The following is a 22,981-nucleotide window of genomic DNA, read 5'->3' on the forward strand; positions in this document are numbered from 1 at the left end:
TCAGCTTGAGAGTGATGAGATGGTGAGATGGTGAGAGTGAACCGGATAGTTTCAGAGAGGTGAGATGGAGAGATGGGAGCTTGAGAGTGATGAGAGAGAGGACGGTGAGATGAAGAATAAAAAGAATGAAAAAAATAAACAGCCAAGCGTTATTTTAATCGGAGTGTTGAATAATTTTTTTTTTTTTTAGATGACTGCTACAGTGCACATCTATAGATAGATGTGCATTGTAGCAGTTCAGCTAAAAATTATTGCTTTGGCTCCTTTGTTGCGTGGCCCTTTTTGGTATTTTGGTGGAGCTAAAATAGCATTATAGCTATTTAGCTCCACTGTTACAAATGCTCTAATTGGCAGCTAAAATGGATGATAACCATTGAGTCTATAACATCACATAGATATATTTTGGATACATATATATCCATTCTAACAAGTTGAACCGTAAGAAGGCGTTCAAAAGCTAGATAAAGTTAAGTCTTGAGCACCTCAATATGCATTAAATGATGCTCACAAGCTTATTGGGATTTATATCTTTACTAGGTAATTAGAAACCCTGTGATCCGAGAATGGGACTTAAGGGTTTACTCCTTTGAAATGCCCAAGTTTGTGTAGCACTAGCATTTTAATAACAAGAGGCTGTATTAGTTTCTATTGAACCCGTTTAATGCTCCAATAGAGGTCATAGGGTATTAATTTTCACTAAGTTTGTGGTCTGAGGAACCTGACATAACTTAGTTTCTGTTTAATAATTCAGTTTCTGTTTAATAATTCAATAGATGTCATAGGGTATTAATTTCCACTAAGTTTGTGGTCCGAGGAACCTGACATAATTTAGTTTCTGTTTAATACTTCAATAGATGTCATAGGGTATTAATTTCCACTAAGTTTGTGGTCCGAGGAACCTGACATAACTTAATTTCTGTTTAATACTTCAATAGATGTGGAAACACATGATGTATGATTGGCATAAATTAAAAGAAAACCAAACAAGATTACTTTTATTAATAATAATACCTTTTCAGATTGTTTACATTCCAAGGATAGAGTATAGCTTTTTCATCTAGGTCTTCCAGATAATAGGTTCCTATTCCGGCTACTGAAGTAATCCAATACAGTCCTTCCCAATTAGGCCGCAATTTTCCTCAAGCTGGATTCTTGGTGGTTCCCAGAACTTTCCTCAGCACCAGATCTCCTACAGCTAACGGCCTGAGCTTTACATTGGTGTCATAGCCTTACTTGAGTTTATGCTGGTAGTAAGCCAATTGGACCATTGCATTCTTCCTACGATCTTCGATCAAGTCCAAACTTTTTTCTAATAGCCCATCGTTACTGTCTGAGGTAAATGCACTAGTCCTTAACATTGGGAAACCAGTTTCCAGAGGGATGACGGTCTCGGCTCCATATGTCATTAAGAAAGGAGTCTCTCATATTGATCGTCGAGGCGTTGTTCGATACGTCCAAAGGACATGTGGCTATTCCGCCACCCATTTTCCTTTTGCATCATCCAGCCTCTTTTTAAGTCCATTGACTATAACCTTGTTGACAACCTCAACTTGCCCATTCCCTTGAGGATAGGCCGGAGTAGAATATCTATTATTTATCCCTAAGTCAGAACAGTATTGCCTGAAAGCTTTACTATCAAATTGAAGGCCATTATCCGAGATAAGAGTGTGGGGAGTTCCGAATCGCGTAACGATATTCTTCCAGATAAACCTTTTAACATCTACATCTCTGATGTTAGCCAAAGGTTCAGTTTCGACCCACTTAGTGAAATAATCTGTGCCAACCAGTAGATACTTTTTGTTTCCTAATGCTTTAGGACAAGGACCTACAATATCTAAACCCCACTAAGCAAAAGGCCAAGGGCTGGAAAGAGGATTAAGAATTCCTCCAGGCTGGTAGATGTTTGGAGCGAATCTCTAACATTGGTCACATTTTCTAACATACTCTTGCTCTTCTTTCTACATATTTGGCCACCAATATCCTTAAGTAATGGCCCGGTGAGATAAGGACCTTCCTCCCATGTGACTTCCACAAATTCCTTCATGCAGTTCCTCTAGAAGTGACTCTGACATCTCGGGATGTATACAAAGTAGATACGGCCCAGAAAAAGAACGTTTATATAACTTTTTGTCCTCGAATAACCAAAACCGAGGAGCTTTCTTTCGTATTTTCTCGGCTTATATTTTTTCCTCAGGTAATGTATCGCTTTCAAGGAATTGCAGTATGGGGTCCATCCAGCTCGATGCTAAGTTGACTTGATGAACCTGGAGTATGTCCTTCCTTGTTGGGGTAGGGGTGCACAAATCCTCAACGATTATCACCAGAGGCAAATTCCGCGCTAAGGAGGTGGCATGGGTTGCCAAGGAATCTACATGGGTATTTTCACCTCTAGGAATATGTGACAAGTCAAAAGATTCAAATTTCGTTTGTACACGCCTAACTTGACTCAAATATTCCTACATTCTTGCATCTCGGGCTTCCAGTTCCCCTTTCACTTGGCCGACTATCAATCTTGAATCTGAGAACACTTCCATTTCCTTTCCACCCATTTTCTGGACCATATTCATTCCCATCAGCAAAGCTTCATATTCCGTTTCGTTGTTCATAGCTGAGAATCCTAGTCTCAAGGACTTCTCAATGATGATCTTTTCAGGGGATACCAGAACTAGCCCCACTTCTGCTCCCCGTTGGTTTGCTGCTCCATCCACATATACTTTCCAAGATGAGGCGTCTTATGTGGAGATCAGGCCAACCAACTTTTCATCCATGTCACGTTGCTTCATCTCAGCTTCTTCTGGAAGCTCAGCGAACTTGGCTACTAAATCGGAGAGGACCTGACCTTTCACGGAGGTGCGAGGCATGTACTTGATGACGAAAGCCCCTAGGATCGTGCCCCACTTAGCAATCATCCCTGTATAATCTGCACTTCTAAGTATGGACTTGAGCGGTAGCTGAATTAGAACTACTATGGTGTGTGCCTGAAAATAATGTGGGAGTTTACGTGTTGCATAGACCACTGCCAAGATGGCCTTTTCCAGCGATAAGTATCACACCTTGGCTTCATGAAATGACTTACTTATGTAATAAAATGGTCTTTGAATGCCACTGTCCTCTCGTATTAAGACAAAACTAACTGTATGAGAGGCAACTACTAGGTAAGCAAACAGGACCTCGTCCACCTCAGGACTAGACATGATAGGCGGTCGAGATAGGTACTCTTTCAGCTGCTGAAATGCTACAGCACATTTCTCGGTCCACTCAAATCCTTTCCATCTATGCTGTAAAAGGAAAAAGTGTCTGCACCTATCAGCTGACCTGTAGATAAATCAGTTCAAGGCAGTAGTCATTCCTGTCAGTTTTTGCACCTTTTTCGGATTCCGAGATGCTTGTAAATCGTTAATGGCCTTAATCTGGTCTGGGTTCACCTCAATCTCCCTGTGAGTCACCATGTACTCCAAGAACTTTCTGAAGCCTACACCAAAGGAACACTTTGAGGCATTCAGACGTAGTTTGTGCTTTCTCAGAATTCCAAAAATGCTCGTAAGATCTTCCACATGCTCGGACACCACTTTGCTCTTCACAACCATATCATCGATATAGACTTCAATGTTTCTACCCATTTGTGGTTCGAACATTTTAGTCATCATCTGTTGATAGGTAGACCCTGCATTTTTCAAACCGAAGGGCATCACTTTATAATGATAGTTTCCAATTGAGGTGATAAAAACTGTCTTCTCTTGATCGTCCAATGCTAACGATATTTGGTGATATTCTTGAAAAACATCCAAAAAACTCATCCGAGGATGACTTACTATTGTATTCACCAACTGGTCTATCCTTGGCATAGGATAGGGGTCCTTGGGACAAGCCTTATTGAGGTCCGTGAAGTCCACGCACACTCACCACTTCCCAGTCTTCTTTTTCACCACCACCATGTTGGCTAACCATTGAGGATAAAAAAACTTCCTTGATAGCCCCTGCCTGCTTGAGCTTGGCCACCTCACTTCTGACAGCCTCAACGTGCTCTTTTGATGGGCGCCGAGGTAGCTGTCTCTTCGGAATAATGGAAGGATTCACGTTGAGTTGATGACAGATGAAGCTCGGATCTATACCCGGGGCTTCAAATGCGCTTCATGTAAACATATCAACATTTTCTCTGAGGAATTCCACTAATTGCTCCTTCTCTTGCGAAGGCAGTTTAGCCTTAACCTGAAAGAATTTCTCCGGATCATCACCAACAATTACCCTCTCCAGATCTTCGCATTTTGCCTCGTCGACTGGTCCATTTAAGGGTAATGCTGGGGCTTTTGATTGCTATAAACCATTATCGGCAATAGCCGAGGTCTCCGCCTCTGGCCAATGTTGGATAGCCGCTACCAGGCATTGTCAAGCTGCAGCCTAACTTCCTACTATCTCCAAAACTTGGCCTCCGGATGGGTACTTTACCTTCTGGTGTAGAGTAGAGGAGACTACCCCTAGGGTATGAAGCTAAGGTCTGCCTATAATAGCCATGTATGGAGAGAAAACATCTACAACGATGAAGTCCACTTCCACCACATTCGTACCGATCTGCACAGGTAGTCTGATCTGACCTTTTGGAACAACCATTCTTCCTTCAAAACTCACCAGAGGGGAACTGTAGGCCGCCAAGTTCTCAGGCTTTAAACCTAGCCCCTTATACAAGTCAGGGTACATTATATCAACAGCACTGCCTTGGTCAATTATCACCTTTTTCACATCGTACCCGCCAATTCTCAGCGTGACCACAAGAGCATCATCATGGGGCTGTATGGTTCCAACCTTGTCCTCATCTGAAAAGCCCAAAACCAATGGGATGTCCATCCTGGCTCTTTTAGACATTGAGCTATACTCCTCAGCCGGAGGTCGGGATACTGACATTACTCTGGAAGGACAAGATCCACTCCTCCCCGGGGCAGCAAAAATAATGTTTATTGTGCCAAGGGGGAGTCTCGAAGAAGTATCTCCCCGCATCTCCGAGCCTGCTTGGCTTACCCGACCACTAGAGTGATGCAAGAGTTGCTTCAACTTCCCTTCTCGAACTAGTTGGTCCAAATGGTCCCATAAATTCCTGCAATTCTCAGTTGTGTGTCCATGATCCTGATGATAGTGGCAATAAAGATTCTGGTTGCGTCTCATAGGCTCTCCTACCATCTTGTTTGGCCATTTAAAAAACGGCTCATTCTTGATCTTCTCCAGTACTTATTGCATTGGCTCTCGAAACACAGCATTAACCGCTTGGGTGTTGGCAGAACCTGATTGCCCAATAAAGTCTTTCCGTGGTCGGTTATTGTTGTACCGGTCCGACCTGAAATCCCTCCTCTTTTGAGGAATCACCTTAGCCTTCCCTTTTCCCTGCAGTTGGTCTTCTTCTACCCTTCTGTACTTGTCGATCCGATCCATCAATTGGCATACGCTAGTAACAGGTTTACCAGTTAGAGATTTTCTCAAATCATGCTCGATTGGAAGACCGGCCTTGAAAGTGCTTATGGCCACATCATCATGCTTTCCCTCTATCTCATTAAACATTTCCCAGTATCTATCCGAATAAGTCTTCAGAGTCTCACCCTCCCGCATGGACATAGACAATAAGGACCCCAAAGGCCGAGGAACCCTGCTGCAGGTAATAAAGCGAGCGCCAAAAGCCCGGGTGAGTTTTCTGAAGGAATCGATAGAGTTAGCCTTTAAACCGTTGAACCACCTCATCGCCACCGGGCCCAAGCTAGATGGAAAGACCTTACACATCAAGGCCTCATCTTTGGAGTGAATAACCATCCTTTGATTGAAATGGCTAATGTGTTCTACTGGGTCTGTCCGACTATTATATATGGTGAATGTAGGTTGATGAAATCGTCGAGGAAGACTTGCATCTTATATGTTCCGTGTGAAGGGTGATTTGGAAACTTGACTCAACGCCTTGTTCATGGCGTCGTTCCCCAAGCCTTTGCGAGGCGGACTTTTGTACCTACATCGATGGTGGTGCTCCTTTTCATAGGAAAAAGTCTCGCTAGGCGAAGTTCTAGATCTCCGTCTATAACTAGCACCATATGTCTCTTAGGAGGACGACTCGGAGCTAGGAGGGGAACATCTTCGCCGAGCGTGACACAACTCTCTTTTCAACTCGTCAATTTCACGTTGCATGTCTCTGTCATTCTTTGCATGGGAGACATGACTCTTCCCTTGAGACTGACTTTTACTGGTATGAGTTGTGTGCACACTTCCCTTACGACCCCCTCTCCGTTCAAGGCTCCGGTGCGGATTGCCATGCTGGGAACCCCTTGACTCTGCTTGGTGTAGGTCAGCATCTATCCGGTGCGGTCTTGCTGCTGCTTGGTGTGGACTTGCCTCCTCCATCATAAACATTGTAACCGAATTCCCTTTAGCCTAAATCAAGCTCTCCTCACAGACGGCGCCAATTGTAAGGACTGAAATTGGATTGGTCTCAAAACCGGATTGAGCTCAAACCCCAACGATCCAAACAATAAATTTGTAGAGCGTGGATAGAAGAACTAGATCTATCCCAGAAGAAAAACGATTAGATTTAACAGTTCAAGACGGTTTGACACAGGTAAGATTAAAAAAATCTGTCTTCGGAATAGATTAAGTAGTTCGTATCATATGGTTTTGTTGAATAATAAAATTGTACAAAAGTTCTAGTCCTTATCCTTGATTTTTCCTCCCTTTTCTCAGTACATCTTTCCATGTTATATACTACAATCTTGTGTCATCCTTACCACACACGTGTAGGTTAGATTCGGGGGATTCCTTCCTGTCCCATCTAGCACCTCCCAGAACCATCAACCAATAGCTGTAAGGCTGCTTAATCACTGTTCAGGCATCACTTCCACATTAATGCGGCCAGAGAGTTGGTTGAGAGACATTTAATGCAGAGGTAGCAGCTTTTGAAGATATTTGTTTGTCTTTCTTTTCTTACCCCTGGTTCAATGTCCCACCCTTAGTTGTGATGTAACTCCGAAGTAAGTCCGTGATTATATGGCACTCAAATCTATCTCGGACACATGTTGCCAAGAAGGCTTTTGTCCTCGGACGCTTATTGGACCTATCTCATATTGTCTCTACTCCTCTCTTTATTTTGTTCTCCTCATAATCTTATTTGGACCTCCTCGGATGGTCTAACGTCCTCGGATAAGGCCATAAGCCCAGTTAATACTGTTTTAACAATACTTCCTAATTAACTGGCCCCCACAAAGGTTATTAGGATTAACTTAAATTTGAGTCCTCTTGGTGTACTATTTAAAGATTTTAAATCAATAGGGTTCCTCTCGTTAAAGAATAATAGAGAAAAAGACAAAGGGTTAGAGACGGTTCTAAACTCAGCAATAAGGTATCACTCACTGCATTGTTCTTCGTTTGAATAACCTTAGAAGCCAATAAGGAGTTATAACCTGAAATCAGTTTAAAAAACCGTGACAATATGTGAATTAATCTCAATAGCACAGTAAATTTTCTTCGACTCCGTGATAGCATGTGAATTATTCTCAATATTCTGTACTTTTTTTAGTGTGATTTCACTAGGTTCAGGTTTGGATCTTATGGAGTATTATAGTTTGATGATAGTTCTTTATGATTAGATCAAAACACTAATCAGTTTTTGGTATAGGCAGGGATTGAACTTTAGATCTTTTATTCAACCATTAGAGATTTTACAAGTTAAGTTAACTAAATCCCATAGTTAAAATTAATATTTGATACAATACAATGACTTTTTGGTGTAGAATATTTGTGAATTACATTCGTTTTGATATTTACCTTGTGGAGCCTATAGAAAACATGACACACACACACACTCTCTCTCTCCAATTATATTTTATCTTTCCACCTCACACACACTCTCTCTCTCTCCTCTCTCAAGAGGCACAGGCAATTTCTACTCCCTTTTTCTCTTCCTGATACCGGTTTACACTAAACTGGATTTGGTCCATCAACCAAAAAAAAAAATGAACACCAAATTCGGCAATTCATGTGCTAAATTTGGTGCCAGGCGAGGATTGAATTTCAAATCTTTTATTCAACCATCAGAAACTTTACCAGTTGAGCTAACTGAATCCCACAATTAAAATTGATATTTGATATAATACAATGACTTTTTGGTGTAAAATATTTGTGAATTACATTAGTTTTGATATTTACCTTGTGGAGCCTGTAGAAAATGTGACACACACACTCTCTCTCTCCAATTATATTTTATCTTTCCACCTCACACACACACACTTTCTCTCTCTCTCTCTCTCTCTCTCTCTCTCCTTTCTCAATAGCAGCATAGCCAATTTCTTCTCCCTTTTTCTCTTCTTGATACCAGTTTACACTAAACCGGATTTGGTCCATCGACCCAAAAAAAATGAACACCAAATTTGGCAATTCATGTGCTAAATTTGGTGCCAAGTGGGGATTGAATTTCAGATCTTTTATTCAACTATTAAAAACTTTACCAGTTGAGCTAACTGAATTCCACCATTAAAATTGATATTTGATACAATACAATGACTTTTTGGTGTAGAATATTTGTGAATTACATTAGTTTTGATATTTACCTTGTGGAGTCTACAGAAAACGTGACAAACTCTCTCTCTCTCCAATTATATTTTATCTTTCCACCTCACACACTCTCTCTCTCTCTCTCTCTCTCTCTCTCCTCTCTCAATAGCAGCATTGCCAATTTCTTCTCACTTTTTCTCTTCCTAATACCGGTTTACACTGAACCGGATTTGGTCCATCTACCAGAAAAAAATGAACACCAAATTCGGCAATTCATGTGCCAAATTTGGTGCCAGTTTGTAATGGAGTGGCCTCTCTCCCCATTTCCCTCAATAAATTACCCCATTTCACATATCACCCAAAACACTCTAATATCAAATACTGTTTAAAAAAATTAATTTGTAATTTATTAATAGTCAATGGACTCAATGATGCGTAACAACTAACTAGACTTTTTTTTCCCGATGAAACAACTGACAAGACTCTTTACTTTTTATTATCAAAATTTTAATGCCACAACCTATTTACAATAATGCTAAGATCACAATAATGGATCCAATTCCATCATTCATAATTCCAAGAATTTTTTACTAATATAACAATATAACACCAATTTTTAAAGAAAAATGCTAGGATCATAACAAAATTCACAATTTTTACCACAATTTATTATATGGCAAATTATGAATAGTAAAGATGTGAATCCACTACTTTTTTTCACTACTCATAACTCATCACGTAAAAAAATTATAGTTTTTATTGTGGTACTAGCATTATTGAATTTTAAAATTGTTCAATATATATGATTATGAGTGCTGAAAAAAATGGTCATCCACGTGAAAGTGTCAGACATGTAAATGTAAAAGAGACATAAGTGACAAGTAATTAATATTAAAGTGAGAGGGAGGCAAATGGGTATGAAATTAACGAGGAGTGTTAGGTTCTGAATAAATCCTAGTTGACAGATTGTTACAAGCTTTTAATTTAAATTCAGCATTGTAATTACTTTTTTACCTATTAATAACAATAAATAATTATATATAAATATTGTGAATATAACATTTTTCGAAATGAACTACCATAAGGTCCTAGAATAACTCTAAACCCTTGTATCAAAAAAAAAAAAAAAAAAAAAAAAAAAACTCTAAACCCTAACCGGCTAGAGTAACCTAGACGCTAGACCTATAAACTGTCTTGAATTTGTTGAACATGTCACAGAATCACTCGCTTGTATAAATACACCCCATTTGCTCCAGCGACTTTCCAAAGACTTATATTTTAGCCAAAAAAAAAAAAAGACTTTCCAAAGACTTATATGAAACCGAACCTTCTCTAACACGTTTCTCTCTCTCTCTCTCTCTCTCTCTCTCTCTCTTTGGTTTATGGCAACGAGCGATTGACTGACTCTACAGGCTTTAGTTTGTACTACAAAGTATGTGTTTCTTTTTCTCTGCAAGTCGTTGTCTATCTTTCTTTATATATAGCCTATCACTTTATCCTGACGAACTTTCATAGAATTTTCCGTCTTTTCTTTGTTCTTCCTCATTTTTTCCTACGCTACTTTTACTATTTGTTTGAGTGTTCACATTGTGGAATATATCTCATTGAGAGAGCGAGAAAAAAAAAATTGTGGAATCTCTTTCCGTAGTTGGGTTTAGAGTTATACACACTGCAGGTGACTCTTGGTTCCATTTACTCAACCTTGATCCTCTGTTTCTTTTTTTTCTTTTTTCTTTTTTTAATGGGTTCTATTATAATATTTTTGAGTTCTTGTGGTGTTGTTATCAATTATGTGTTTTGGGGTTGTGAGGTTTTTCAAAAACTTGTTGTGGATGATTCTGTTTTCTTGTTTTTTATTTTTTTTTTTCTTGGGTTTCTTGAAAATAATTTGTTGATATAGTTAACATAACTTGTCGATTCTGTTTCTTGAACATGTTACATGTATGTGGCATTACCTTGTACTCTGTTTTCTGGGAAATTGGATATCATCTCGATTCTTACGTAATTAGTTGCGTAGTTCTTTGAATTTATTCGAATACAAAAATGAAATTTTCTTGTTTTTATAATCTGATCTTATTTGATTTCATCGAGTTTCCTTATTTATGTTTGATTCCTTGTGTGATAAGTAATCTCCAGTTGAACTAGGGTTTACTAAAAGAAATCCAATCTTTAATTGAATCAGGGTTTACGATTTGATTGGTTAGGCTTTCTTTGTAGTGTAATTCAAAAGTATTCTACACCAAAAACATTTTAATTAATGGTTTTGTTAGATAATTTCTCCATGAAGTCAGTTGGGTGTGTTTTCTGTTAGTTTTCAATTTTTTTCCCAGCAAGTTTTTTAACATGCTGAAAGTTCTTTTGTCATATTATTAGATGTTTAAGATATCATACTTTTTGTTCCTTTTGTTACTCACCGATAAAAAAATTTTAACTGTAGGATAATGGACATTTGGGAAGACGATAATTCTGATGAAATGGATATTGACAATGACCTCATGGATGATTGTGAGGAAGATTCTTTTTCTGAAAGTGAACAAGAGAGTAATGTCAAACGGTTGCAAAAGTTGAACATTGGCGATGATTTTCATGTGGTATGTATTTGGTGATTTATTTTTTTCTTGATTATCTATGATCAAATTAAGAATGATTCCCTCTGTCTCAAATGTATACATTTTTTAGAGAGCTCATAAGCATACAAATTTATTTGTTTAGTGCATTGATGCGTTAATTTTTCTGTTCATTCACTAATAAATTATATTATTTTTGATTGTGTGCATACGGTGAGTATAACTAAGCCACCATAAAATTCCATGGCCTAGAGTGAAAACCTCATATGGATAATTGGAAGATAAAGTTTAAACAAAAAATCGTAAACAGAAGTTAATCTTTTTGTAGTAAAATTTGCTGTTCTGCTGATAAAAAGCAGCCACCTAAAGTTTACACGAATAACAAGAAACACAAGATTTTTCAATCCCAGGTTATGATTTGATGGGATGATTGTGGTGTGAGTCCTACTTGGGAGTTAATTTAAAGGCCTGGATTTACCGTTCCCAGCATTGTAGTGACATTATTCAAAGCAATGTTAAAATTTAATACTTCTAATACCTATAAAAAAAAAAAAAAAAAAATGTAATACTTCTAATAATTTGTTGGTCAGATAATTAGGGGTTTTGTGGTCTTTTACTTTGTTTTACTTTATAATAATGTGCCCTTCAAATTAGTTTATTTCAAGCTCAAGACTTTAAGTGTTGCCAGGGTTTTAAAGAAGCTTATATAAGCTTTGTTTTGGGCTTTTATTATCATTCACAGATTGGATTTCGACAGCTAGCTTTGGGTTCTTTTTAAACCCTGGAAAGTGTAATGCTTTCTTTCACTAGGACTGATTCCTAGTAACCTAATAGTGTGATGCTAGTAGTTTGTTTTCTTAGAGTTTTCTCTGATTTGCTGCAAATACTACCAAAGTTCTGAGTCCTTAAATTCCTAACCAAGTCCACTACTTCCCCAATATTTTACAAACCCTAACCCTGTTTTCAAAACCATAAATCTTTCCTTGATATCCTACATGAACATGACTCCTTTATGCTTGCTTTGAATCTTTTGATTAAGAATCTATGACCAACTGGTCTTAATTTGTAATTATTTTTATGAAGGACACATTTGGTTGGATTGTGCTCTTAACTTCTTTTTTTTCATGCTTATTTAGTTATAATTTGGCAATATTATTAAAAGTGTTTAGATGCCAAGTGATCTTTTCCATATGAAGATGCTATGCTTATATATGATATATTTTTAATATTTAATGATTGCAATTTCAGGAATATGCACCCCAAAGAAACACTACTGCATATGGCTCTTCCAGATGCCCTGAACATATAAAGTCTAAGGAGAAAATGGGAATTGGAGATTTGGTGAAGGACCATGCCCTTCCTTTCCTCCCAGCAAAATCAATTTGTAGGTTTAGATCTGTTAGCAAAGAGTGGAATAAGTGGATAACTAATCCATTCTTAGCCCACAAGCAAAGTCATTGCTTCCAAGACATCTCTGGATTCTTCTGTCAAATCGCTGGTGAACACTCCTTCATCTCATGCGATCCACATTCATGTGGCGTTCCAGATCCTTCCTTCAGTTTCTTGCCTGAACCTGTTATCCTCAAAACCACTTGTAATGGCTTGATTTGCTGTCAAAGTTGCATTGAAGACAATGCCTACTACATTTGCAACCCTGTCAATAGGCAGTGGAAGGTTCTTCCAAGACCAAATTATTATCATGGACCTGGATCAGCAGTGGCTCTTGCGTTTGAACCTTCTGCATTGAAATTTGAAGCAAATTATCAGCTTGTTTGTGCCTTTCGTTTGGCTGATCATCCAATCCTCTATTTTGAAATTTACTCATCAAGGTCAAAATCTTGGAGACTTGTTGACACTTTATGTTGTGAGTTGGACGCTTTGAAACTGAGTGGTGATGGGCTTTACATGAAGGGAATGGTCTATTGGGAAACTTTAGCTGGTTCGGTACTGGCTTTTGATCTAACATATGAGCAATGTTGGATTTTGCCACTCCCTCCAGAATGCGGACCAGAAGGTGTTTTGACAAAGAGGCATGGGGAGTTGTGTTACATTCTGCCGCATAAAAAAGATAATGAATATGCAATTCGCATCTATGGGGATTTTAAAATGGTACTGAAGCATAGTTTTCCTCTTGAGCTAGACGATTTTGGCTATACGTCTGGAGGGTTGCGAGCTTTGTCTTGTCTGAATGATGATGTCCTGGCAATTCTTTTCGGAAATAGGATTATCACTTATCATGTGAAAGCACAGAAAGTGAAAATATTGGGCACAGTGAGGCCCGATGGATTTGTGACATGTCACCCATATGTAAACAGCCTTGTTCCCGTGGACCATCCATTGGTTAGCAGACAACAAGCTAACAGTCATCCATGTACAAGCTCATCACTATGGCATTCCATTGGTTAAGCGTATGGATATCTACATGCCTGTTATGCACCATAAGTCCTTCCCTTTCCCTTTTTCTCAATCCGGCTTGTTGGTTTTAGGATGGTTGATTGGAACTTTTACTGCTTGGCTATGGTTAAGCCTATAAATGGCTACATGCCTGTTCTGCATTATAAGTCCTCGCCCCATTTCTCCCTTTTATCAACCCGGCTTGTTTGTTTTAGGACATTTGCTTGGAACTTTTACTCTTTTGTGAAAGTTCCAATTCGAAACTTATGTTTGATTTAGTTAGTTTTATTAGGCTATTGACAATTTGGCACTACTTGTGTTAAAACTATATGATGGTATGATAGGAATAACTTCTTCTTTATCTTCCACGTGAGCAATTTTGATGGTTATTTAGTACCATACAATTCCACACAAATACCTGATAATACAACTCTGATATTTCTGAATTACATTTTAGTGAAATGTTTAAGATATCGTTTCGAGAATGTGTCGAGCTAATTGCAGAAAACTTGTGTCTTTTGCCCATGCTAGTTTTATTAGGCTATTGACAATTAATGTTTGAATTGAGGCATGTTTAGTTCTTAGAGCAGAAGCCTAGGTTGTGTGTAAATTATGTCTCTGATTGCGTTGAATGACACATAGTATATGCTTTTCGTAAGTTAGGGCCTCTTTCACTTGATTTCAAAATTCCTCAAGCTCCTGGCTACCTGTCCATTGGCAGTGGTATCTATAATATGTTGGCCTTGGCATATAGTTCAATTGGTGAATGCCTGAATGGTGATCGGACATTTTGTTGTATGTTTTTACTACTTATGGTGTACTTTTGTTATTTCGATAAAGTGGATCTTGTTAATTTGTATATATAATTTTTACTTCTTGATTGCTATACCTAAGTAAAAAATAATAAATATATTGACATATTTATATATTTAGTTTTTATTTCTTAACATATTTTTTGGTTATTGTTGACATAGGGAATTTTCAATTTTGTTAATTTTTATTATATATTTTCTAAATAACTTATGATTTTTTTTTTTTTTTTGGAGAAAGTAATAACTTATGAAAATATATTGAAAATTACATAATCAGTTTTTTTAATTTTTTTTTAGTAAAGTAGCCCTTTAACTTAATCGATGGGACCTAGATTAGGTCTTTCCCATGTAATATTATTTTTAAATTCTTTTATTAGATTGTTACTAGGAAGCAAAATCATGGATTTTCTTTCATTAGATTATTTACTACTAAAGTGATGTAGTTTTACTTTTCCTCAACATTTCATACAATTTTGAATTATTCATTCCATGAATGTCACTCCTCTGAGAAAGGTTTCAGCTAGTGAGGACAGATTGTACCGGGTTGGTGCAACTAAGGGTGATTTGATTCCGAAAATGCCTATAAACTAACCCTCGATGATGATGATGATGATGATGATGGAAGCTAAGAGTTCGAAGGAAAATGGATTTAGAAGCTCAGTATCATGCCCAAATCCAAATGTTTCTTTGGAAATGCTATAACAATAGCCTGCCTGTTAATTCAACACTCATGAAAATAGGATTGCAATCCAACCTGTGAATTTTGTCCAAATGGAACTGAAACAGTTAACACATATTCTTAGAGATTGTCAGGTGGCAAGAATGTTTTGGAGGGAAGCTGGATTACCTCTTGCAAATGATGCTTTCTTTGGTTCTAATTGCCTGGATTGGATACATTCTAAAGCTTGCAATGCTCGGGCAGTTACTAACAAGACAAATCTATAGAGCACCTTTTTATTAGGCATTTGAAAGCTTCTTCTTTTTTAGAAAAAAAAAAAAAAAAAAAAAAAAAAAAAAAGGCATTTCAAATGCCTAATAAAATGGTGCTCTATAGATATTTGAAAGCTTTGGCTACAAAGATTCGAAAAAAGTGTCTCCAATTTCTTATTGTTCAAAAAAGTGAAACAACTAGTGGTGGAATACTCCTATTGTGTTCTGAACCAAGGTTGCGAAAGTGTTCCAGTTATTGTGCTTATGAGATGGAAGAAGCCAAGCCAAAACTAGTTTAAACTTAAAATTGATGATTCTGCAACTTGAGCAACTTGAAACCCTCGGCATTTGGGAAGTGGGAGCCTCATTTGAGGCTGGAATGGGCAATGGGAGTAAAGGCTTTGCCAGAGTAGTGAATTGGGCCAGTAGCATATTGTTGAACTCCGAACCCTGTGAGATGGACTTACATGTAAAGACTAAATGAAAAACGATAATCACATTTGCATTATACCTTATGTGAGCATAAAAAACTAACTAGCCCAAGGATATTGAATGGATCCATGAGGTAAAATTTAATTGACTGACACAATTTATTTATAAAAGAGAAATAGGGAAAGAAAAAAAAAAAAACACTTGATTTTATAAACACTATATATTTCAAATGAAACTAATGTATTACAATAGAAAAAAATTTATTTCTCGTGGTGTTACACTACATCAAATGAGTATCTCTCTCTTCTTTGGTTTCTAGTCTTTGTTTTCCAACCCCCTTCTATTTGCCTGTCGCTAGGAGTGTTTTCAGAGATATTTTCCTCTCCTTTATCTGTTTCCTCTCCTCCTTTATCCTGAATTTGACTTTTGGGGGTGTTTGTATTGTTCAAGTTGTCCCACACCTTAAAATGATGACTAGTCACAATTGAAGCTCTTTGTAATTGTTAATAAAGCCTAGATCAACTCAGTATATGCCTGATATGGGATTCATCACACACTCACATAACACACAATCACTTGTGGGCAGAGTGCTTTGAAGGGGTAGAGTATGATACTAGCTAGAGTGTTGCACTATGACTAGCATTGATGTAATTAGATGCATTGTATTAGCTGTGTTAATTAGCAAGTGCTGTTAGGAGTTTGTTAATAACAGGTTAGAATAATTATCCGCCAGCGTGTCAAGGTAGCCTTAAGGAGATTCCTTTGCTTAAGAGGCTATTATAGAAAGTTTATTCAGGATTATGGCTAGATTGCTCAGCCTTTAACTACATTGTTGAAGAATGATTCATTCCGGTGAAATGATCAAGCTCAAGCAGCCTTCCTCAAAAGCTTAGGGATGCAGTAGCCAATCCCCCTGTGTTGGCTTTACCAAATTTCTCTAAACCCTTCCTTATTGAATGTGATGCTTTAGGAGTGGATCTAGGGCCTCCACTTACTAGTCCATAACTATTTAATACTAATTGTTATGTATACAATTTTTGATTAATTGTTTTGAGGGAACCAATATTTTCAAATTTGATAAATGAACTACTTTGAAGATGCCGTAGACATCTAAATTAGACTATTTAACAATTTGTAACTTAAATAATCATGAATTTTCTTCCACTAAATTAGAAAATCATGTCTATTGTTCATTTATTATCAACATCTAAATTTATACAAACATGAATTCCAAATAGATAAAAAATTAAATATTAACTTATTATTTATCAATAAAACTAATCATCATTCATCTCTATCATTATTTATCCAATACTAATTACAATAAATTAGGCTTATAACTTTGAATATAAATCTTTTGTAACATTTTTTGTGTTCCACTTTATGTCCTACCAAATTACAATTTATCATGTATTTTTTTTTCTATTTTAAACTTTGACTATTTTATAAGAAAAGTTAAATAAATACGGTGTAAATTACAATTGGTGAAACATAAAATGGAATACAAAAAGTGGTACAAAGGATTTGTATACATTGGTTTTTTTTTTAATATGTATATTAAATTTTATACTTCTTAGCCGCCAACATTCTTGCTGAGACGGGATATATGTTGCACGAATAATTGCATGCAGCTTTTTTTCCCTCTGCAACTCGATGTAGATTCATACTTTTTGGGGTAGAAATGTAGCAGCTTTTATTTGTTTGTGCCTAAGGCTGTATTTGTTACAGGTGTGAAGACTAGCGTAGAATTTGGAGAGTTTATATTTGAAGTTAATATCTGTTCCCTATATTATAGATCCACATAGGATCAATGAGAAGTATAAGCAAAACCCATGCCAGGAACTGGTAAAAGGAATAACAAACTCAAACTAAGTTAGGGGTGATAAAACAAAAGGTATAGACTTTAGAGAGAGAGAGAGAGAGGTCCTCCTTTGTAGGAGATCATTGGGAGGGAAGGACAGGATCTCCTTTCAATTATGGAATTCTCAATATGGAACAAATTTTCTTTCTCTTTCCTTTGAGAACAGCTTCTATCTTCAACCAGGTACCTTTTTTCAATGCAAAACATTTTTTTTTCCCTCTCTAGCTAGGAAGTGTTATCATATATATAATAAGAAATTCAATGGGAAATGTTATCATAGGCTGTAAAAATCTAAATCCTAGGACCTTATAGAACCCCCACATTCAATATAGAACAATGCAAAAATGTTCCACATTGTTCATTGCTGATTGAACATTTGATTTCTACCATACATAACTCTTTTCTCTCTGTCCATCTTTGCATCTTATATAGGGTTCTCTCGAGACGAGCAGTTGCCGGAGTGGTGGAGTTTCCGGCACATTCTTTGACGTAAATCTTGGCCGGAAATCAAAGTTCATGAACCAATAATAATGTCTACTGCTCCGTCACCAAGCTCTTCACCTTCACCACCCGCTCCACCACCAGATTCATCATCAAATAATTCTTCTTCTCCAACTCCATCAACATCACCATCACCACCCTCAGGGTCACCATCACCACCCTCAGAATCACCACCACCCTCAGAATCTCCGCCACCTCCCCCACCATCCGAATCTTCTCCATCACCATCATCCGGCTCTTCTCCACCACCTTCTTCTAATGATGCCTCTCCTCCTCCACCACCTCCAAAAAACAACTCTCCTTCACCAACAGGCAGTGCCACATCGCCACCTCCCCCGCCACATTCGCCATCTCCTCCCGGAAAATCATCACCTCCCCCGCCACCTACGCCCAAACTCTCACCACCATCAGCACCTTCTTCAAATAGCACAACGTCGTCCGTTTCATCATCAGTCAGCAACAATCTACCAATAATAGTGGGAGTATCAGTTGGGGTAGGCGTATTTTTAATTGCTTTGATCATCACTTGTGTCATCTGCCGTAGGAAGAGGAGGAGAAAGCATGATCATATGCAGATATACTATTCAGATCCTTCGCATAAAGGTGCATGCCAAATCCTTAACCTTGTTCTGTGCTTCTAAGAGAATCCAAAAGTGAAATTTTGTCATGCATATATAATTCTGGTATTTTAACCCTTTGTTTTTTTTGAGAATCGATTCTTGGTATTTCTAACTTAATCCTACAACAAAATTTGCTTCTAGTAATATACATACGCATTATCCACAATTTTTATTCTCCACCTTAATTTTTCAAAGGAAAGAGAGAGACGTTACGTTTGAATTAGACCTTATTGACAATAAGGTTTTGTCTTTTTTCATGTCTGTATATTAGAAAGTTTATTAGGAAATGTTTCATAGGACTTCCTATTTTGATTTTTGAGAGCTTTGTAATGGCCATTGAAGCTCAGGCTCGGCAAAATGAAGTTTCAATCGCTTTATTTCCCTGTGTCTTGGGAGCTAGGTAATATCTTGTGCAATAATTGTATCCCACTAATGTCTCACAATATGTGAAATCCACACTAGTATGTGGTACCCACTAACTATGAGACATCAATTACATGCAACTAATGTATAAGATAGCCTTCCACATAAGAAATTATGGAACCATGTTCTAAAATATTTTACTATGAATCATTGAATTCATGAGACTAAATGTTAGGGGAAATGGATTGTAAATATAATTCAAAATTCAATTTTATGTACTTTACTATTAAAAATCCTCTTCTTGATTTTAAGTATCCAAATTTATACTCCAATTATATTCATATATTCTTCTTCTTCTTTTTAATTCATTGTAGAATAACCAAAACTTTAAAAAGAAAAAAAAAAAACAAAAAAATATATGCATAGAAATCTGTAATCGGTGAAACATAAAGAAAAACACTAAAATTGAGACAGATAATTTTTATCCATAATAACTTACATGCAATCCATTTATGATTCTTCTCATCATGCTAAGCAATCACTGGTTTGTGCTGTTGATAACCATTCCATGATTTGTGATGCCTAGGTGGTAGTCATGAATACTACAATGGTCAATCTGCTTGGCACATTAATACTCCCCAAGCGGACCATGTTGTGAGGCTATCCCAAGGAGCATCACCTGGGCCTCCCTGGAAAGCACCTCCTCCTGCACTCCCCACCAGTAGCGAAGAAATGAGCGCCGCTTACTCTGGCCCACACAGACCCCCCTTGCCACCACCCTCACCAAACCTTGCACTTGGATTCAACAAGAGCACCTTCAGTTATGAGGAGCTAGCAGCTGCTACAGGCGGTTTTGCACAGGACAAGTTGTTGGGTCAAGGTGGGTTTGGTTATGTGCACAAGGGTGTGTTGCCTAATGGAAAAGAAGTTGCAGTGAAGAGTCTAAAGTCAGGGAGTGGACAAGGAGAGAGAGAATTCCAGGCTGAGGTTGACATTATTAGCCGTGTTCATCATCGACATCTTGTGTCACTCGTTGGATATTGTATTGCTGGTGGGCAGAGGATGTTGGTGTACGAATTTGTTTCCAATAAGACCTTGGAATATCACCTCCATGGTAAGTAGTTCTATGCTTGCATTTTGGTCCATACTACATCAACATCTGTTATGAACTTTATGAAATCTTATTAATTTTCCAAGAAATATATTATCTAACTTTGGCTTCCATGATATTTACTAGTTGCAGGAACGGATCGTCCAATCATGGATTGGCAAACTAGGCTTCGTATTGCAACAGGATCTGCCAAAGGGCTTGCATACCTTCATGAAGATTGTAAGAAATTCCCAGCCTCTCTAACAGTGTTCATCTGATATTTAATTTATTTTCACCGATTTATCTTGCTTAAAAAAACAAAAACAGAAAACCAAAATAAGCACTATAGCTGTCTCATTTGTTCATTGAAATTGCTTGCAGGCCATCCTCGGATCATACATCGGGATATCAAAGCAGCTAACATTCTCCTTGACGAAAACTTTGAAGCCATGGTATCTGTTTTTTTACCCAAGTGCTCCTACACGATATATCCACTGATAAAATTTGTAGAACTGTTCACTTTCCTAGCATTTTATATGATAGGATGCTTCTGATGCTTATGCTTATTATTCAGGTGGCTGATTTCGGATTGGCTAAGCTGTCTTCTGACAATAACACTCATGTATCTACACGTGTCATGGGAACATTTGGGTATGTTGTCATCAAAGTTATTAATTTTTATTAGATAGGTAAAACTTAGGTACAATTTCTTTGATGTAGAAAATTAATACCTAAGTTTAGCCCTTCTTAACGTGAGTTTATCAATAAAAGAACTTTTCTATGTGGCAATGCAGGTATTTGGCTCCAGAGTATGCTTCAAGTGGAAAGCTGTCAGATAAATCTGATGTTTTCTCTTATGGTGTCATGCTCTTGGAATTAATAACTGGGCGGCGACCTGTGGATGCTTCAAGTACAATGGATGATAGCTTAGTGGACTGGGTTTGTATACTTTCTTAATACTTTGTCAATTTTGAGTAGTTTACATTGAGATTTTTAGTCCAAAAGTTCTCTGTTTTTCCCCTGTTTGTCCTGTTAGCATTGAGTTTTTCTGTAAATGTGTAACAAATTGCAGGCTCGACCACTCCTTACTCGTGCTTTGGAGGAAGGCAAATATGATGAACTGGTAGATCCAAAGTTAGAGAACAATTACAACCCTAATGAGATGACACGCATGGTCGCCTCTGCCGCTGCCAGCATTCGTCATTCTGGCAAAAAGCGCCCAAAAATGAGCCAGGTATGAGGCTTTAAGTTTAACCCCAGAACCAGAAGAAAGTATCTCATATATCCGATATATGTTTCTTTGCTCTCACAGTGTATGAGTCTTACATGGCTATAGAGCACATTCAATGTGAGAGAGATGATGCATAAGATAATTATTGCAGAATGAGAGAGAACACATGCAGATACATTCTTTAACATGCTTTAAATTTATAATGAATGCTTCTAATATATAGGAACACATTCATCCAAAAATAAATAAATAATAATAATGTTTAACCATTCTTGACTCGATTTTAATAATCATGGAAAGCAGATTGTGCGTGCATTGGAGGGAGATGTTTCGCTGGATGACTTGAATGATGGAATCAGGCCTAGCCAGAACTCCATTTTCACCGGCTCAAGTATGACTGGAAGCTCAGACTATGACAGCACCGCATATAATTCTGACATGAAGAAGTTCAGAAAGATGGCACTGACAAGCCAGGAATTTGTGAGCAGCGAGTTTGGCACATCCAGTAATGAATCCCGCGACATGGGTAACAATGGAGGGAACCAAAAGCAATACTCTTAAACTGCCTGACTAGTGACTACCCTTATGGAAGGACTTGCTTGACAATGGGGCCTAACAAAGCCATCTTGGTGTTCATACACTTCAAAGAATTGTATTCATGATCCAGCTAACGTTTATAAGTTGTTGTTTTAATTTGATTTTTGGGTTTCGAGATGACACAGAGAAAGATCTGCGGTTCCATTGATCCTTGATTACTTTCTTTTTATAATTGGATATGTTCTATTGCATATATATACTAAGCAATGGAGACAGATCTAGCTTGTATTATTTCAGAAATTTGTTTGTATAATACAATTGAATCTGTTATAACTTATTCCCAAAAAAAAAAAAATCTGTTAATAAAAGATCTATAGCTTATATTATTTCAGAAAGTTGTTTGTATCATACAATTGAATCTGTTATAACTTTCTCAAAAAAATAATAATAATTAAAAAAAATATGTTAATAAAAAATTTATAAAAAAAATTGGGATAGTTTAGTAAATCATTTTCTACATAAATCTTAAAAAAAAAAAGCCTAGGCCTTTTACATGGCACAATAACAATTAACAAGCCATGAATCAAAATCCGCTGTCCCCAAATAAACAAAAATCATGACTTTTCAATGGGATCTGTGGTCACACAAGACCACCACAAATTTTTCCAAGATGCCCAACCCTTAAATTAGGCCCCTCTCTTTAAATAAAAAAGGCCACACATATGCCGGGTTGTACGTTTTACCAAAACATAGAAGTTGATAGAACTACAGAAGAATTCAAAGACTTTATGTGCCAGAATAGCTCCTCGTTGCAAAATAATAGTGGATATTGGATCAGAATTTTTTTGGGTAATTGTTATTGCACAAAAATTATTTTTTGAACTAAAATTATGACTTCGAGACATGTTTTTAATTCAAAAACTGAATTATGTATAATAGACACTACCTCTTTTTTATTTTGTTCCATTTGTAAGTAAGGGTGGTCGACTCACAGGACCACCCTTGACTTGCCAAATTAATTTTAAACTAATTTATTTTGTCTCCCTACAAAAAGTTATTGACCACTTATTGACCAACTTGATTTGAAAATTTTAAGAATTTGAGTTCTACAAAAATAGAATAATGCTAC

At 37.2% G+C, this 22,981-nt stretch overlaps 2 protein-coding genes across 3 annotated transcripts; both read left to right on the forward strand.

Annotated features, from left to right (window-relative positions):
• The first annotated feature begins 9,796 nt into the window (after positions 1 to 9,796).
• On the forward strand, positions 9,797 to 13,960 carry LOC115950956 (putative F-box protein At1g47790). 2 transcript variants are annotated; one of them, XM_031068246.1, is made up of 3 exons: positions 9,797 to 9,946; positions 10,952 to 11,105; positions 12,330 to 13,960. In XM_031068246.1, the coding sequence occupies exons 2-3, from the start codon at positions 10,956 to 10,958 to the stop codon at positions 13,485 to 13,487; spliced, it is 1,308 nt and encodes a 435-aa protein (XP_030924106.1). In that variant the 5' UTR covers positions 9,797 to 9,946; positions 10,952 to 10,955; the 3' UTR covers positions 13,488 to 13,960. The 2 variants fall into 2 exon arrangements, with proteins under 2 accessions (XP_030924106.1, XP_030924105.1); XM_031068245.1 differs by lacking the exon at positions 9,797 to 9,946 and adding an exon at positions 9,976 to 10,189.
• Positions 13,961 to 17,517: 3,557 nt separating this feature from the next.
• On the forward strand, positions 17,518 to 22,132 carry LOC115995474 (proline-rich receptor-like protein kinase PERK4). The gene is made up of 9 exons (XM_031120052.1): positions 17,518 to 17,693; positions 17,943 to 18,614; positions 19,581 to 20,108; positions 20,232 to 20,324; positions 20,466 to 20,536; positions 20,659 to 20,735; positions 20,879 to 21,023; positions 21,157 to 21,318; positions 21,619 to 22,132. The coding sequence occupies exons 2-9, from the start codon at positions 18,041 to 18,043 to the stop codon at positions 21,874 to 21,876; spliced, it is 1,908 nt and encodes a 635-aa protein (XP_030975912.1). The 5' UTR covers positions 17,518 to 17,693; positions 17,943 to 18,040; the 3' UTR covers positions 21,877 to 22,132.
• The last annotated feature ends 849 nt before the right edge of the window (positions 22,133 to 22,981 follow it).

Source organism: Quercus lobata, chromosome 6 (assembly GCF_001633185.2).
Source record: "Quercus lobata isolate SW786 chromosome 6, ValleyOak3.0 Primary Assembly, whole genome shotgun sequence".
NCBI classification, from domain to species: Eukaryota; Viridiplantae; Streptophyta; class Magnoliopsida; order Fagales; family Fagaceae; genus Quercus; species Quercus lobata.